The sequence below is a fragment of the Hyla sarda genome, chromosome 5, assembly GCF_029499605.1.
Source record: "Hyla sarda isolate aHylSar1 chromosome 5, aHylSar1.hap1, whole genome shotgun sequence".
NCBI lineage: Eukaryota > Metazoa > Chordata > Amphibia > Anura > Hylidae > Hyla > Hyla sarda.
In genome coordinates, this window is record NC_079193.1 from 279,034,171 (window position 1) to 279,052,428 (window position 18,258).

The 18,258-nt window shown below is 42.5% G+C and overlaps 1 protein-coding gene across 2 annotated transcripts in view; it reads right to left on the reverse strand.

The window, feature by feature from the left end:
* The window catches only part of GAREM1 (GRB2 associated regulator of MAPK1 subtype 1), a 135,366-nt gene that overhangs the window by 44,100 nt on the left and 73,008 nt on the right, over positions 1-18,258 (reverse strand). For both annotated transcript variants that reach the window (XM_056521788.1, XM_056521787.1), the window contains exon 3: positions 1,279-1,409. In XM_056521788.1, the coding sequence (XP_056377763.1) occupies positions 1,279-1,409 (131 nt within the window). The remainder of the gene's footprint in view (positions 1-1,278; positions 1,410-18,258) is intronic.

Genomic DNA, 18,258 nt, shown 5'->3' on the forward strand with positions numbered 1-18,258 from the left:
TTTTGATGTGGGGGTCAGATCCTAAGGACAGGCCATGATTGTATAGTCCTGAAAACTATTTTAAAGAGCCCAACCAGAAAAGCATACACTGTTATCTGCTTCAGTCTCTCTTAGGCTGGGTTCACACCACGTTTTTGGAATACAGTTACCGTATCCGGTTTTTGATAATGGAGTAACTAAAATAAAACAGAATGTTGGTGGGCCTTGAGGACTGGGTTGGAGACTACTGGTCTATGTGACATATGATTCCTCAGTCTGGCTGTGTAGATATATCATGCCTCTTTTTTCCCATCAGGTGCATAGTTGTCAGAAAGTCATCTACATTGCTGTCACAACATTCTGTGTTTTTGTCAGTATCAGAGCACGAGAAAACAGATATGCAGTGCACTCACCATATTTGTAGGCTTCTTGCTTTATTGGATAAGAGCTGTACATGCAAAAGATCGAAGGATGTGAATCTCCAGATTCAAACTAGCGGTGCAGAGGGAGGGTAGTGGCGTGCAGGGGGAGTGGAGACAATAGACTACGTACAGAGACCGGAAGACGCGTCAGTGAAACAGCCTGTTGTTTCCCCTCCCCCTGCACCACTAGTTTGAATCTGGAGATTCACGTCCTTTGATCTTATGGATGTACAGCTCTTATTCAATAAAGCAAGAAGCCTACAAACATGGCGAGTGCACTGCGTATCTGTTTGCTCTCGTTCTGATACATTCATTATTACTTTGGAAGCGCAGTAGCACCCCTGGCTTTAGACTAGCGGATTACTATAGCGTGGTAACTGAGTCAGAAGCTTAAACCCAGCTGTGCCAAGGTGCTTTTCTCTACCTGTTTAACTATATAATTGCCAGTACTCAAGGTAGGTAGGAAGTAAATGTTGTTATGTATGGTGTATCTTTTTAGTTCGAGACCAACTCAACTAAGGTGGCCATGACGTGGTGAGCGGGCTTGCACATTTTGATCAAAACTTACACTAACAACCTCTTAGTTCTATAAAGAAACAAAAGAACCATTCTAGAAGACGTGGATGTGCAGCATTGTCTACTTTTTTTCATTTAAGTCAGATCTTTATGTTATGACAGGGTCATATTTTCTTGATCCCATCCAGTCTTTCCCGGTATTGCTGATGAGTCACTTCAAACCAAACTAGTATTATTAGTGACTCCAGATCTTTTACACAACCTTGGTAAGGTCTGTACATTGTACAAGATCTCATTACAAGACATAACGTGTCGTCTCTACTTGATCATTACAGAAGTGATAAATATTTGGCCTTGCTACCTTGACGTTGAACGTTATTTCCTCCATGACGTAGACCCGTTCGGGAAAAGCTTTAGCCACCTCCTCCACACTGTTAAAATACTGCACCGGCTCCTTAATATCCCGGTCTTGTTCCAGCAATTTAAACTGTCCTGAAAATAAACAACAAATACAAGTGTTGTAAGATATTTATGTTGGACATCTGTCATAGTGGAAACTGAACGACCACTGACATGACTGTACAGAATTGGGAGACGCAACGTTTATCATCATAGTATCAGAAAGCACATAAATACATACTGTGTATACATAACAGGGCTGTTATCATATAAATACAACATTTCCTAATCCTAAGAGCTGTTTATAGGAAATAACAGATTAGTGAACTATGACGGCAGCCCAGCTGAGCAGGTTAAACAGATGGTTCTGGAAATTTTCTGAAGTGCAGCATCTAGCAGATACTTGCCCCAGATAAATAATACATAAAAGATGATAATCCATGGCATAGCTTGCTTGCCTAGCACAGATTTTTTTGTTTTACAGTAGAAGTCAAAGAGTAGATAAGTCCTAATAAACAAGTAAAAAAGTAAAATAATAAAATCAGCCTTTGTATCAAAAATAAGACTAGGTTCTAATCGGATGCAAAAATGCTGAAACAGAAACAGGATAGAAATGCTGTAGATTGTATTTATGCAGAGGTAAAAATCAAAGTGAATTATAGTATCAGGAGTGAAATTTGTAATAAATCTGCAGCAAAAATCCACGAGTAACACATTCATTTTAGTGTAAATTAATCTTGGAGCCAAGACCCACTACGTAAAAACTCATTGTGCAAGGATCAGGACTAAGTCTATTATTAAAGGGGTACTCCGCCATTAGGATCCAAAGGATAGGGGATAAGATGTCTGATCGCAGGGGACCCGCCAATGGGAACACTCGTGCTCTCCTGCAGCACCCCCCTTCATGAGCTGCATGTAGCAAAGATCACAGCTCCGCCCCTTGTGACCTCACGCCCGGCCCCCTCAAAGCAAGTCTAAGGGAGGGGGCGTGACGGACGACAGTGTTTTTGATGCATTTACAAATATATCTTTTGGAGGCAAAAGTATGAACTGATATAAAAAAGGGCCCTTTTCCATTTTGATACACTTCTGGCTCATGTGAATGGTGTTTTTTTTCTAGTTTTTTTCCAGGGGGAAAATGCTGAACCTAGAACTATAGTAAAATATAAAGCGTAATACATAGAAAGGGTTTTGGTTTGCGGCATCTCTTGGGTACCTTTTGAAGGAGTGGGATCCTGCTTGTGCCCCGTTAATAAGAGAGTGCCGTATTCTGCTACTATATCTTTTGGGTAAGGGTAAAGGACCTCTAAAGCTTCTCTTGTGTATTGTAGGGTTCTGTAGTTTGGTGGACAAAAGCATGCAGATGTAATGTAGGGCAACAATGCATCTAGTAGTAGTACTCTAGACATAGTCAAAAACTACAATTAAGTATGAGGGTACAGCTGGCATTCCCATTCATTTTACGTGTGTTGTTACCGTAAAAATACTAATAGGCTCATATCTGTCATATCATAACCAGAACAAAAAAATGTAAAAATTAAAAAAAAACTCAGTTCAGAAAATTTTATTCATCTAGAATCTGCTAATACTCCAATCTGATGGTCTATTGGTCTATTCTGCCAGGGGAACAAATCCAGGTAGATGTAGAAGGAGTTAAAAATAATTGTCCTTGGGCCCAATATGAGATTTCCTCTACATCCGGAATGCGGTACGATAATGAGTGTAACACAGTGCGGAGAATTGTTGCTATTTGGAAGTAAAATGAGTTCAAAACAATCCCTGTGGGAGGAGGCATTTATTTGTAGGCGCAGAGCTGTCCAGTGGCACTGCCAATATTTTACTACATGAGCTTCCATCTACATCCTGACAGCAAAAACTGAGAAATATCCAGTTAAGCAATCACAAGAACCAAGGGCACTGCCAGATCTCCGTCATGCTATTTTAGTTCACATTTATTGCCCTCAACAGGAAATTTCATGTGGGACAAATCCTAGGACAGCATTCTACTAACCTTTGCATTGCAAAGCCTAAATGTGGAAAGAAATTATAACAGGGCAATGAATATTAGTAGTGTAAGTTAATTTGTTTATATATATATATATATATATATATATATATATATATATATATATAAACAAACACCAAAAAACGCGGTCTTGGCGTTGGTGTGCGGGCTCTGGTGTGGCCTTCATATAAGGATACACTGGCGAATGTCTCAATTTTAACATCAGTGTTGAGGGCTAGCCAATGTCATTGTATACATCTACCACAGTAGTGCACCCATATTCCTATATTGTATTATACCAATTGTTACACATCCACTCCGTTTATCTGGTGTAGGATTCTATTGTGGCACTTGTAGTCCGCTGCAGGCATCCTCCATTGTATGCATTTTTATGCTGGGGATCGCCCTTAGCAACGGACTACAAGGGCAGGATCTGCTCCCCCAGTACAAATGCACAACCGCATTTGGGGTTGAGCACCTCCAGCCATTTGAGACCACTTTTTGTTGTTTGTTTAAATTTTATACTTGGAGGTGTGTAAACTCCAAAATTAATGCGCCTTGAATATCTTCAAGGCAGCATTAAGGTAGCACCTGTGAGGCCATGCACCTATATTAGCCAACTCAGGTGGGGTTTGCAACTTGCCTCCCTCCTCTCATTGCATGTGTGCTCAGTCACGCTGGAGGGTATCTGGGAGGAGGTTGTGAGTCGACTGAATGCTGCCGTAATTGCCCACTGGCCCCTGTTTTGCTTATCATGCACAGGTAGGATTAGCGTAGGTCCCGCGCCATTTTGAGAAACCTTGGCATTGGTGTGCGGGCTCTGGTGTGTCCTTCATATAAGGATACACTGGCGAATGTCTCAATTTTAACATCAGTGTTGAGGGATAGCCAATGTCATTGTATACATCTACCACAGTAGTGCACCCATATTCCTATATATATATATATATATGTATATATATATATAATAAAAATGGCTAGGTGGGCTGGCCGAAATGTTGCCTCATGTTTGAGTGCCGCTGTTTTTTGGATTTTACATATCTGTGTGTGTGTGTGTGTGTGTGCAGTATATGCCAAGACTGGATCCATTGTAATTTTGTGTGTACTGTAATGTGAAACTTTACATGTGTACACAACACTAAGGCCTGTTTCACATGAGCATATGGATATTTACTGCACATCAATACATATGTAACACCAAAGCAATTCTAATGACATACTGATGGTGTGTCATCCATAATACATTTGTATTTCTGATCCATATTACAAATGAAATCTTAGTATGTTATCAGTATTGCTTCATTATTGCATCTGCATTTCCATACATTAAATACAGATGGGCTGTTGGCAAAATAGATAAAAATACTAATTAAAAAAATATGCAATATTAATCAAATAAGAATGCATCTATATTTACTCACTAGACTTCAATAGGTTTTTGCTATCCACAAAACAAATGAAAATAGTGCATGATGCGTTTTTAAAAATATGCTGCACCCATGTGAATAGCCCTGTAGCTCTGCATTATTATTCTCAAATAGTGAATGTAACATGAATGCAAAATACACTCATGTGAAGGTGGCCTTAGGGTGGTGTTACACATACCACTGCATTTCCTTTATTTTACTTTACTATTCTATTCTATATTTAAAACTAGCTGAGTACCCGGCGTTGCCCGGTTTTTCCTTCCTAATCCTTGTTGGGGAGGAAAATAAACAAAGGAGGAAGCTTTTGACTTCATATCCCGACCTCCCATCCAGACCTCCCACCCAGACCCATAATATGTGTACCAGGTATTGAAATATCTCGAGCCATATGGAAGTTATGTGGGAACATACATTTCCCATTGATTTGCATGGGACTTTAAACAAAAACCCCGACCCTGGCAAATGGGGGCAAGTAAGGGTTAAATCACCTATCCTATGTTTGTTGTTGACATATAAGTAACATGTGTGCCAAGTTTCATGTTAATATCGTCAGCCGTTTAGACGTGATGCTGGAACATACACACACACATACATACATACACACATTGAGTTTTATATATATAGATCATCAACTCAAGAGTTTCGAAGCCCTAAAACTAAGCTGAAACTTCCTGTTCTGTACAGATTTCCTAGCAGTCTCCGCCTTAGGCTGCTTTCAGACTATAAAAATTAATCCGTTACAAAAGTCCGTCAGAAAACCAATGTTAAACGGCCGTTAAACAATCCCATTCTATTCATTGGATTTTTTTATTACCCGTTATGAACCGTTATAGCCCGTCATGAATAACGGCCGTTAGTTGTGACGGGAGAAATAACGGGACATGCACATATTTTTGGCCCGTTACAAGAAACGGGTAAATTAACAACTGTTATTTTTAACATTGAAGTCTATGGCAAACGGATGAGCCTTTATGTCATCCGTTTTCACCTGGTTTGTAATATCCATTATTACTTCTGAGCATGCTCAGAAGAGGTGACATCAGCAGACTCCTGCAGTGCTGAGGGACTACTACTGCTCCCATCATGGAACAGACTTGTTTCCATGATGGGAGTAGTAATTCCCTGGCTGTGGGAGTCTGCAGAAAGCTGGGGAGGCTACATTAGTGTTTGTACTACTACCCCCCATCATGGAACAGAGTCTGTTCCATGATGGGGGTTGTAGTACAGGGGCTGAGGGATTGATCGCACCGGGTTTCACTTCTGAGACCCGATGCGATCAGAAGTTATTAAGCAGGGGAGCGGGCGGTATGGTGTGTTTTAACTTTAATTTTAAATCCCCCGCGGGGAGCCCTGATTGGTCGGTACTTAGGAGCCATTCAGGGTTCTCAGGGGGAGATTTAAAAATGAACATTGTGAGTAGCAGGGGGCCATATGTGTATGAAAAGCACTGTGGGGGCAAGATATATAGCGCTGCAGGGGGGCAGACATATAGCCCATATATCTAGTCCCCCAGCGCATTTATAATATGCTCCCTGCAGCGCATTTATAAATATATACCCCCCGCTGGCACATTAATATATACCCCCTATCGGCACATTGATAAATATATACCGCCACAGTGCATGTATAATGTACCCTCGCAGCGCAGCCATCTATATACGTATGTCACCGCTGCGCTATGAATGAAAAGCATTCTAGCAGCAGCATCGGCCGGCCCGATATTGCTGATAGAAATACTTTTCATTCATAGCGCTGCGCTGGCATATGTATATAGAAGTGCTGTGGGGGGGGGGGGGGGCAGATAACTCTATCTGCCCCCACAGCGCTTCTATATACATAAACCCCTGCAGCGCTATGAATGAAAAGTATTTCTATTAGCAGCGCATTTCTATTAGCAGCTGCTAATAGAAATACTTTATACATAAACCCCTGCAGCGCTATGAATGTATAGAAGCGATGGGGGGGGGTGCAGACATATAGCGTTATCTGCACCCCACAGCGCTTCTATTTACATATGCCGGCGCTGTGCTATGAATAAAAAGTATTTCTATCAGCAGCATAGCGCAGCGGTCACACATGTATATAGATGGGTGCGCTGCAAGGGCACATTATACATGCACCAGCGGGGGGCATATATCTATTGGTGCGCCGGCGGGGGGTATATATTTACTAATGCGCCGGCGGGGGGTATACATTTATCAATGCGCCAACTGAGCAAAACCTTGTGTTAGGTCTCTCTGACATATCAAGTGTTGCCCATTTAAAAACATGGTCACACATTCAAGATTCTATCAGGTCTTGCAGAATATTTACCAGTTATTACACTGTTAATGCAAGTAAGACTCACATATAATTTGTTAGCAAACCAGCAGAACGGTATGCCAACATATACCATACAACATATACTCATACCAACACTGAATCCACTGATTTCAATGAACTAAACATCGTGTAACAGTGACTATGTATGGACCATTTCTAAGTGTTTACAATAATTTGTGGGACTCAAAACCTCACGCAACTAAGCCTTTAGGTCCCACAAGACAAAAAAACTATCTGTTTAGAATGTAGTAACTATTAGACTATGTTCGGTCCATTGGAATCAATTCGTCCATCACAGGTACACCATGGTATACTTTGTCATACGGTTCTGCCAGTTTGCTAATCAATCCCACACAGTGCCAAATTAGATGTGAACATACCCTAAAAGGGGGCTTTATATCTAATACACGTACTCCAGAAAAATAAAATGTGCAAAATTTAAAGAATGAACTATGGATATGAAAGGGGGTTATTGTTGGCAAAATCAACATTTTGTCCATGGCTGAGGTTGTAGAAAAATAATAAACATGCTATTCCTCCTCCAATGCCCTTCAGCTGATGCTCGAGGTCCTCTGCCAGTCTCTGCTTCTTTCAGGTTCTGTGTCCAGCCTCAGTCACTGATTACCTGAGCAGGCAGGTCCTGCAGGATCTGGACAGACGACCGAACGCTGGCTGTGGGGGTCACCAGATATAGTATAGCATGTTTATTACTACAGGGTGGGCCATTTATATGGATACACCTTAATAAAATGGGAATGGTTGGTGATATTAACTTCCTGTTTGTGGCACATTAATATATGTGAGGGGGGAAACTTCAAGATGGGTGGTGACCATGGCGGCCATTTTGAAGTTGGCCATTTTGAATCCAACTTTTGTTTTTTCAATAGGAAGAGGGTCATGTGACATCAAACTTATTCAAAATGTCACAAGAAAAACAATGACGTGCTTGGTTTTAACTAGGAATCGACCGATATCGTTTTTTAAGGCCGATACCGATAATCGGTGGAGGTTAGGGCCGATAGCCGATAACTTATACCGATATTCCGGTATAAGTTATCGGCTATTTATCCCCCCTCGACACCGCTGCAGAACATTGATTTAAAGCGGGCGCTTTAAATCAATGCACTGCAGTGGCTTTTGCGGTGCCATAGGCCGCCGCCCGCTTCTCTCCCCCTACCTGTCAGGGTGGTCCGGGCCATCCATCCTTCCTTCCTGTAGTGTCCGGCAGCATTCCGGGTGGAGGGTGAACCGGTCCGGGCTGTCCTTCTCTGGGGGTCCTCTTCTCCACTCTGGGCAGGCTCCGGTCTAGTACGCTGCATAGACCCCGCTACGCAGTGACGCCCGTGCGCAGCGACGCACCTGACGTCACGGCGTAGCGGCGTCTATGCAGCGTACTAGGCCGGAGCCTGCCCGGAGTGGAGAAGATGACCGCCGGAGAAGGACAGCCCGGACCGGTTCACCCTCCACCCGGCATGCTGCCGGACACTACAGGAAGGAAAAATGGATGGCCCGGACCACACCCATTACGGGTAAGTTAAATTTTTTCGGAGGGTGGTGGAGGGCCCCAATCGGTATAGCAGTATAGGCAAAAATCCATACCGATACACCGCCCAGCACTACAGTGGGGGGTGCGACGCTGTGTGGTGCGGTGGGTCGGGGAGGGTGGGAGCGGTCGCGGTGCGGCATTTTGCGGTGGGGGCGGTGCGGGGGGCTGTGGCATTATCGGCTTATCGGCAAGGTAATTGCCGATACCGATAATGCCCAAAATCGTGATTATCGGCCGATAATATTGGCCATGTCGATAATCGGTCGATCCCTAGTTTTAACATAACTTTATTCTTTCATGAGTTATTTACAAGTTTCTGACCACTTATAAAATGTGTTCAATGTGCTGCCCATTGTGTTGGATTGTCAATGCAACCCTCTTCTCCCACTCTTCACACACTGATAGCAACACCGCAGGAGAAATGCTACCACAGGCTTCCAGTATCCGTAGTTTCAGGTGCTGCAGAATGGGCAAAACAAAAATTGGAACAGGACCCTCAGGGCCTGGATTCCTCCCACTCTGCAGGCTGTAGTAATGGCCACTAAAAAAGCAGCTTTCCAAGAAGGAAATTTAATTTTAGCAGCGGAGACAGGTTCAAAGGGGTTTTTGGTTAACCCTGATAGGACAACACTGAGATCCCAATTAGGTATTGAAGGTCTGGACCTGGGTTCTGATGACACTGACCCCCTTAATTAATCTTTTAATTAGTCTATCCTCGGCTAGATATATACCTAGAAAGTTAGATATCGCTGTTACCTGCACCTTGATAGTGCGACAACTAAGACCCTTTTGTAGACCCTCTTGCAAAAACTCTAAGATAAGAAGAATGTCGGGAGTATCTATATCAAAGGGTCTATCCGCAACCAGAAATTAAATTTACGCCAGGTTCTAATGTACACAGAGACTGTAGAAGGTTTCCTCCCTGAATGGATCGTAGAAATGACAGGGTCTGAGAGACCCTTTTGCTTTAGAGGTGGAGTCTGTCTACTCCTGGTAACCATAGAGGACCCTGGCGTAGAAGACCTGGTCTGACCGGGAGCGTGAGTGGAGGGGCAATAGCTAGGGTCTCTAACAGAGGGAACCAATTCCTCTTGGACCAAGCCGGAGCTACTAGTATCACTCTTCCTTTCCCTTCCTTCATCTTTATAAGAACTGCTGGAATAAGAGGGAAAAAAAAGGGGGAAAGGCATAGGCCAGGTTCCAATGCCAGTCCTGACTCAGGGCATCCAGACCTGCGGGAATGTCCTTCCTGTTCAAGGAAGAGAACATTGGTACTTTCCTGTTTTCTTGAGTGGCAATAGGGTCTAACTGAAGAACTCCGCAAGCCTGGACTATCATGTCTAATGCGGCCTTGTGAAGTTCCCACTCCCCGGGATCCACCCTCCTACTGCTCAAGAAGTCTGCCTTAACATTGTCTACCTCTCTAAGGTGGACTGCAGAAAGAGAGAGGATCATCTTCTCCGCCCAGGAAAAAATTTACTTGGAGAGATTCTGGAGATGAAGGTGTCTGGTCCCTCCTTGATGTCTTAAAAAGGAAACTGCTGTCATGTTGTCTGAGGAAATTTTTATGTGTTTCCTGACAAGATGGTTCTGAAGGAAGATAAGAATCTCCCAAACTGCGCTGAGTTCCCTGTAGCTGGATTTCCAGGATCCCTGGACTGAGCCCCACTAGGGAATTGCCCTCCAGCATCTGTACTTAACGTCACTACTGGGGAACGGGACCAAACTACTCCTGCCACCAATTCAAAGATCTCTTGGAGACCAAGGAGATAGGAATCAAATTGTCTAGGGACGACTAACTCCTCTCAGTGGGAAAGGAGATTTGCCTGCAGTGGTAAGGAGTGGAATTGACTCCAAGCAACTGCTTGTATACAGGAAGTCATGAGGCCTAGGATCCTCATGCTTCCCGGATAGAAGCGTGAGACCTCTTCTAAAGAGTCTCTACTTTGAGAATCAGAGCGTCCTTCTTGGTCTCTGGAAGAAAGGATGTCTGGGCAAGAGTTTTTAAGACGGCAAATCATTTATTAACCTCTGCCCACTTCTGTAAAATGAGTTCTTTATGGTTGGGTTAAACAGGAAAAAACATGCGTCTTTTGGCTCTAAACCTCCCAAAACATCTTGTCCTGAATAGAACAGGGTTTTACTTCTCAATATCCATGGTATTACGGACAGCGGCTCACAGGGAATCAGTATTACTAGAATCAAAATAGTTTTTGCCCACTATTTCTGAGTCCGAGTCATCCCAATCCCCCTCATCTAAATCAATTTCTGAGGAGGCACCGGCTACTAGAGGGGTGTCCTCCGGATCAGAGGAGGAGTCTACGGAGGCTTTAGCACGCTTAACGGGTGCTGCACTTGGCCCTGGATCAGGAAAGGAGTGTTTTCCAACCAGGGAGAAACAAATTTATTTTCTAATCATGAACCTGACATCCTGTAACATGGCAGACCTTTCCTCAGTGACTATGGTACCAACACATGCATAACAGATGCTGCACTTATACTTGCATTGGAGAGCAATATATCATGTAGCACATTTCCTGGGCTCCCTATCTCCTTCCTCCCTCCTCAAAGGTTCCTTGATCCCCTAGAAAAAAAAAGGGACAGAGAAAAGCCTATAGGTAACAGTGTATACTCACTGATGGTTCATAGAAGACCAATATATGGAGGGTTAATCCAGATAATTCACCACAAGATCACCGCAGTGATCCACTAATTCCCTATTTTCCCATATATTAAAAACATATAACTTTATTAGTTTGTAATAATCCACACCAATTGAAAGATTAAAAATTCAGAGTGTCTCTTCCCATATGTATCAATATCCAATGAGTACCACTGTACCACAATCAATTGTAATTCTGTATGCACCTGCAGTGTGACATACAGATGGGGAAGGCCACCACAAGAATTAAAATCAGTTTACAGCCCCCCTCGACATGTTTCGCCGTTGGACACGGCTTTGTCAAGAGGTTGTAGGGCTATGAACAAAAAACGCCACTACAGGGGTTTTTATAACCTCCTATCATGACCTCATCATAGAGGAAGTGATTGATGCTGATTGGTGGAAAGTCCGTTCCACCAATCATCTGGAGTTTACATTGATTGATGGCTGTACCGTCCTGTCCTAGTAACAATATTCACACCAACCACCTTTATTGTGTACCTATCGTCATGGCAACCAAGTCACCTGATATGTGACGTACCTGCGTCGTCATGGCATCCGAATCACATGATGTGATGACGTGCCTGCGCCATGGCCTCTGCGCCGGCACTTAGCTGCTACATCCACTATCTGCGCGATGACCCCTGCACTATTACTTGGACCGAAATACTGTCTTCATTCATGGTACAGCGCATGCGTGGATGCTTCTGTCGTGCCGCTGTGAGTATCTCATGGACGGTTGCGCAGTATAACCTGCGCGAACACTTAGTTTCATTTCAATTCTCCCAATATTAACCATGTACAGTATTCTCACATTAAGTTTATTTCTTCCAGCATTATCCACATATAGCATTCTTACTAGACCAATTCTCACAGGAATTTGGGGTAATTAATTTAAGAAAGAAATTATTTTTCCATCACTATCATTTTTATAGGCACTTCCTAAACTTGGTCAATGGACTTGTGTGGTTCAGAGTTGTAATAATAATGGTTGTAATCATAATTAATAACGGCAGGTCTAATTAATAAATAAAGGCTGAGAAGGTATTTATGATTACAACCATTATTATTACAACTCTGAACCACACAAGTCCATTGACCAAGTTTAGGAAGTGCCTATTTAGATGTTTTTTTTTTTTTTTTTAGCTTCCCTATACAAGGGACGAGGTGATAATGCACTTATCCAACCACCAATAAGGCATTGGAGATGAGAGATACAATTATGATATATCAAGTGGCTATGATTGATCATTTATAACAATCATGTTATCATAACATACTACCACCCGAATAATCTAAATGATAGTGATGGAAAAATAATTTCTTTCTTAAATTAATTACCCCAAATTCCTGTGAGAATTGGTCTAGTAAGAATGCTATATGTGGATAATGCTGGAAGAAATAAACTTAATGTAAGAATACTGTACATGGTTAATATTGGGAGAATTGAAATGAAACTAAGTGTTCGCGCAGGTTATACTGCGCAACCGTCCATGAGATACTCACAGCGGCACGACAGAAGCATCCACGCATGCGCCGTACCATGAATGAAGACAGTATTTCGGTCCAAGTAATAGCGCAGGGGTCATCGCGCAGATAGTGGATGTAGCAGCTAAGTGCCGGCGCAGAGGCCATGGCGCAGGCACGTCATCACATCATGTGATTCGGATGCCATGACGACGCAGGTACGTCACATATCAGGTGACTTGGTTGCCATGACGATAGGTACACAATAAAGGTGGTTGGTGTGAATATTGTTACTAGGACAGGACGGTACAGCCATCAATCAATGGAAACTCCAGATGATTGGTGGAACGGACTTTCCACCAATCAGCATCAGGCACTTCCTCTATGATGAGGTCATGATAGGAGGTTATAAAAACCCCTGTAGTGGCGTTTTTTGTTCATAGCCCTACAACCTCTTGACAAAGCCGTGTCCAACGGCGAAACATGTCGAGGGGGGCTGTAAACTGATTTTAATTCTTGTGGTGGCCTTCCCCATCTGTATGTCACACTGCAGGTGCATACAGAATTACAATTGATTGTGGTACAGTGATACTCATTGGATATTGATACATATGGGAAGAGAGACACTCTGAATTTTTAATCTTTCAATTGGTGTGGATTATTACAAACTAATAAAGTTATAAGTGTATACTCACTGTTACAGATATCTCCTTGGCTTTTGCAGGATCAGCATTCATGGTGCCATCTTCTGAGCAGTGCAACGGACTGGCGGCGTTCCACATGTGAGCAGGGACCACCTCATACTTAAGGGATCCCCGCGTCACAGCACTACCCTGGTCCGTTACAGTTTCCGTTCGTTAGCGGTGCAGGATTCCGGATTGAATCTCTCCGCGTCCTCTGACGCAACGTAACCCCGCCAGTGCACCCGGGCATCATCCGAATGCGCATCTGCACCAGCGTTCTACGCGTCATTCAGAGCGTCCCACAGCAGACTGGAGATCTGCCGCTGCTCAGCCCTGCAGAGCCCCCTGAGCAGCCACACTGGTGCGGGGACGTCGGATCCAAGGACAGGGGACCCTCAAGGTGAGGGTACTGGCCTGGGGGGGCTGCTTGACCGGAGCATCCCTCTCATCCCTATCCCTGTAGGGACAGGAAAAACACCAGTGTGAACATAGCCTAAGGGCAGTGTACGGAGACGGTACAAATAACAGTGACATGTATAAATTCTGTATGCCATTAGTACAGTATTGCATTCTACTCTCTATTCTTTTAGGGCAAAATTTGACATCACTTTTTTTCCCTTTAACTAATTCATAAGAAAAAGAACACTATGGCCCTTATTGGGGAGTGGAGTGTAGGTTTCTTTATGGGTTTTAATTCCCTACAATTTATTTTCCATGGTAATTACTAAGGTTTCCCTACATTTTCCACTCTCCCTACACTTTACTTTTCTTTTTTTTTTTACACATGCTCTGATCTGTCTGGTTTTCCTCAGCTCAAATCCACCACATTTTCGGTGGAAACCTTAGTAAATATGATGTTTCTTTTGTGAAAATGTCGGGAACACGCCCCTTTTTGGTGACCACGCCCCCTTTCCCCAGCGGCCACACACCCTTTTTCGGGGGTTTCTTTGCAAAATGGAGAGTTAGGGTTTTTTCAATTCTGGCGCAAAATCTGACGCACACAGAAATTCTGGCGAAATGCACCAGAATCTGGTGCACAACCCGACAAAACATGTCAGGTTTGCAATAGTAAATGAGGGCCCATGTGCGTGCATAAGAAAAGTGCCACAGTACAGGATCATAGATTTCAACATATGTATGCAATTGGCCTTACTGGAACTTACTTGGGGATCTTCGATTAGGAAATTGCTATTTCCCAATACACTTAAATAAACAAATACCTTCCATTTCAGATAGCTAGTTAACTAAGCAGTCAATAATTTTAAGTATGTCAGTACAGTATCTATCTATCTATATATATATATATATATATATATATATATATATATATATATATATATATATATAAAACTCGTCCAAACGGCTAAAGATATTAACATGAAACTTGGCACACATGTTACTTATATGTCAACAAACATAGGATAGGTGATTTAACCCTTACTCACCTCCATTTGCCAGGGGCGGGGTTTATGTTTAAAGTCCCATACAAGTCAATGGGAAATATATGTTACTGCATAACTTCCAAACGGCTTGAGATATTTCGATAATACTTTGTCACATGTTACGTATATGTCCACTTTAAATATGTGGTAGTTAATTTAACCCTTAACTACCCCCATTTGTGAGGGTCGGGGTTTTTGTTTAAAGTCCCATGCAAATCGATGGGAAAAGTATGTTCCCACATAACTTCCGTATGGCTAGAGATATTTCAATAACTGGTACACATATTACGGGTCGGGATAGGAGGACGGGGATAGGAGGACGGGGATAGGAGGACGGGGATAGGAGGACGGGGATAGGAGGACGGGGATAGGTGGACGGGGATAGGAGGACGGGGATAGGAGGACGGGGATAGGAGGACGGGGATAGGAGGTCAGGATATGATGACGGGATAGGAGGTCGGGATATGACAACAATATATGAGGACGGGATATGAAGTCAAAAGCTTCCTCCTTTGTTTATTTTCCTCCCCAACAAGGATTAGGAAGGAAAAACCGGGCAACGACGGGTACTCAGCTAGTATATTAATAAAAAGAAGGACTGCAGTGTACAGAAAACCAACAGGATGGTGCATCAAATGCAGTGCAAAGAAGATAAGTCATCCTGTGGGATCAATAAGCCACTTTTCTGAACACTATTTCCTGGATCGCTGTGGTCCTTATCTTCTTGGTCCCTATCACCGTTGGCACCCAGCTGCCTTCCATATACACACACTGTATATACGCTACACTGTATAGATATATTATATACATTTTACAGAACTGGAATTAAACTGATTGTGGTAAACACTGAAATATAAATTGATGATTTGGAAATCAGCTCGGAAGAAATCTGGCCACAAACTCTGGGACACAAATCCAACATTCAAGAAGAATTCTTAAAATACACATTCTAAGAAGATTTAAAAACATCATAGACTGTCTATAGACCTTTAGAAAAATAGTCCACACTCATGTAATTCATGTTTAAAATGTGTCCTTTATTTCAGAAGCCAGGAAAATCTGAGCACCTAAAGTTCATGCCAGGACCTACGGTGGCACTGCAAAGAGGAAAAAATAAGTAGACTTCTCCTGGCAGGCATGATTTATAATAAAAATATAACCTCAGCCATGACCTGATATTGTGTATACTATTTCTTACCCTAACATGCCATATAGAAACCTCCAGTCACCTTATAGGGCCACGTTATTAGCACTGCACATGGAGAACACTATAGTGATAAACAAAGTTTATTTGTAGGAATGAATTTCCATCGTCCCATTACGGAGTTGTATCCGAATAATCTGCTTCTCTGTTCCACTCTCTCTCCTTGCGTGGGAGAGTTATACTCAGGAGAGGACATATTCTTGGCTCAGAGAATTGGCTAGCCAGGATTTCCAATCCTTAAGTAATATAGCAAATTACTGCTGCTAGCAAGTCACTTCCTACATTGCAGAAGTGACCTGAGCAGCGATGTTGGCCCGGGTGTGACTGTCAGCGCTCTCAAGTTAACACGGCAGCATTATAGTGAGCACTGCACATTACAAAACAATCACACATCTGTGCAATGGATCAAAACCATCACGGAGCCCACAATCTGGACAGAAATGCTTTTGTTTTGAAGTCCTAATACCCAACATTACCACATGTGAGACTGGACTGTCTGAACTACAAATAGCTTTTCAAATACTGAACATTTTCTCAACATTCTAGATTATAGAATGTCCGGCTCACTGTGCTATGAGGCTACAACTGATACTACTATGGGGAGATTTATCGAAACCTGTGCAGAGAGAAAAGGGGTGCAATTGCATCAGATTGTTTCTTTTTTTTTTTTCTTTAGAGACCTTTTTTCCTTTTTTTTAAATAATATTTATATATACGGTATATAATTATAATAATTACATTGGGCAATTTCTCCATTCTCGCTCTGCCCAATCTTCTTCTCCCCCTATGTCTTTTGTTGTAGTCAGCCTTCCCTGATTCATTAATATAATCGGATGATTGGCAGCTTTGATAACTGGTGCCAGGATGCAGCCTCTTTATGACATTGCTGTTTTGCTCCGTCCTGTTTTGGGTCCGTTCAGCTTAAGCCGGACAGCCCCCAAAACAAGTCTTAGCACAACTGACTACCAGGTCCCGACGGATCCAAATGACTTGACGGGGGTCCCTCAGGGATAGTTTCACAGAGGAAAAAAAACTAGTGCATATGAAGCTCCATATTGCGACGCCTGATGGCAGTGTAAAAGAGGCCTAAGGGTATATTCACATGGTTAAAACGGACACCAATTTGGAAACTGAAGCTGCACCAATTTTGGTCTCCAAATTTAAGATTTTCAGCATTAAAATCTATCTCACCATTGACTTAAATAGGAATGTCTAATGAATGCACAAAATCTTCTTGGTAGAAAAAAAACCCGTAATGTTACTGTGTAAAATATTGAAGGGTTACTCTGCTGGAAAACATATATTTTTTTTTTTAAATCAACTGGTGCCAGAAAGTTGAACATATTTGTAAATTACTTCTATTTAAAAATCTTAATCCTTATTGTACTTATTCGTTATATGCTCCACAGGAAGTTCTTTTCTTTTTGAATTCCCTTTCTGTCTGATCACAGTGCTCTCTGCTGACACCTCTGTCCATGTCAGGAACTGTCCAGAGTAGGAGCAAATCCCCATAGCAAACCTATCCTGCTCTGGACAGTTCCTGACATGGACAGAGGTGTCAGCAGAGAGCACTGTGGTCAGACAGAAAGGAAATGATAAAAGAAAAACTTCCTGTGGAGCATACAGAAGCTTATAAGTACTAGAAGGACTAAGAATTTTTAATAGAAGTAATTTACAAATCTGTTTAAGTTGATTTAATAAAAAATATTTTCCAGTGGAGTACCCCTTTAAGTAAAAGTTTGCCATCACTGGCCAGTGTAAACATATTTAGACCATCAAAGCAGATTCTTGATGCAATTCCTTGGCATTGATGAATGAAATAGAATGATCAGTTGTCAGCACGATATCATCTCATGTACACCAGCATCTGCTAGTTGTTAGGAGACCAGAAGAAAGGAGAAAATACAAAGCAACCTCAAAAATGATTGAACTAAAAAATACATTATATGTATGGCCACATACATTTAAATGCAGGTCTTTGGAATGTTAAAGACATTACATTATGTCTGGGCGGTATACCAGTTCATACTGAATACCGAAATTTTTGTGCTGCATGATATGAATTTTAACCCATACCGCAATACTGGTTTGGCCCCCAATGAATCAGCCCAGCGCTGCGCTGTCCGATGTGACCAGCGAGCGCTGTTCTGCCCCCCCCCAATTATTAGCCCAGTCCAGCGCTGT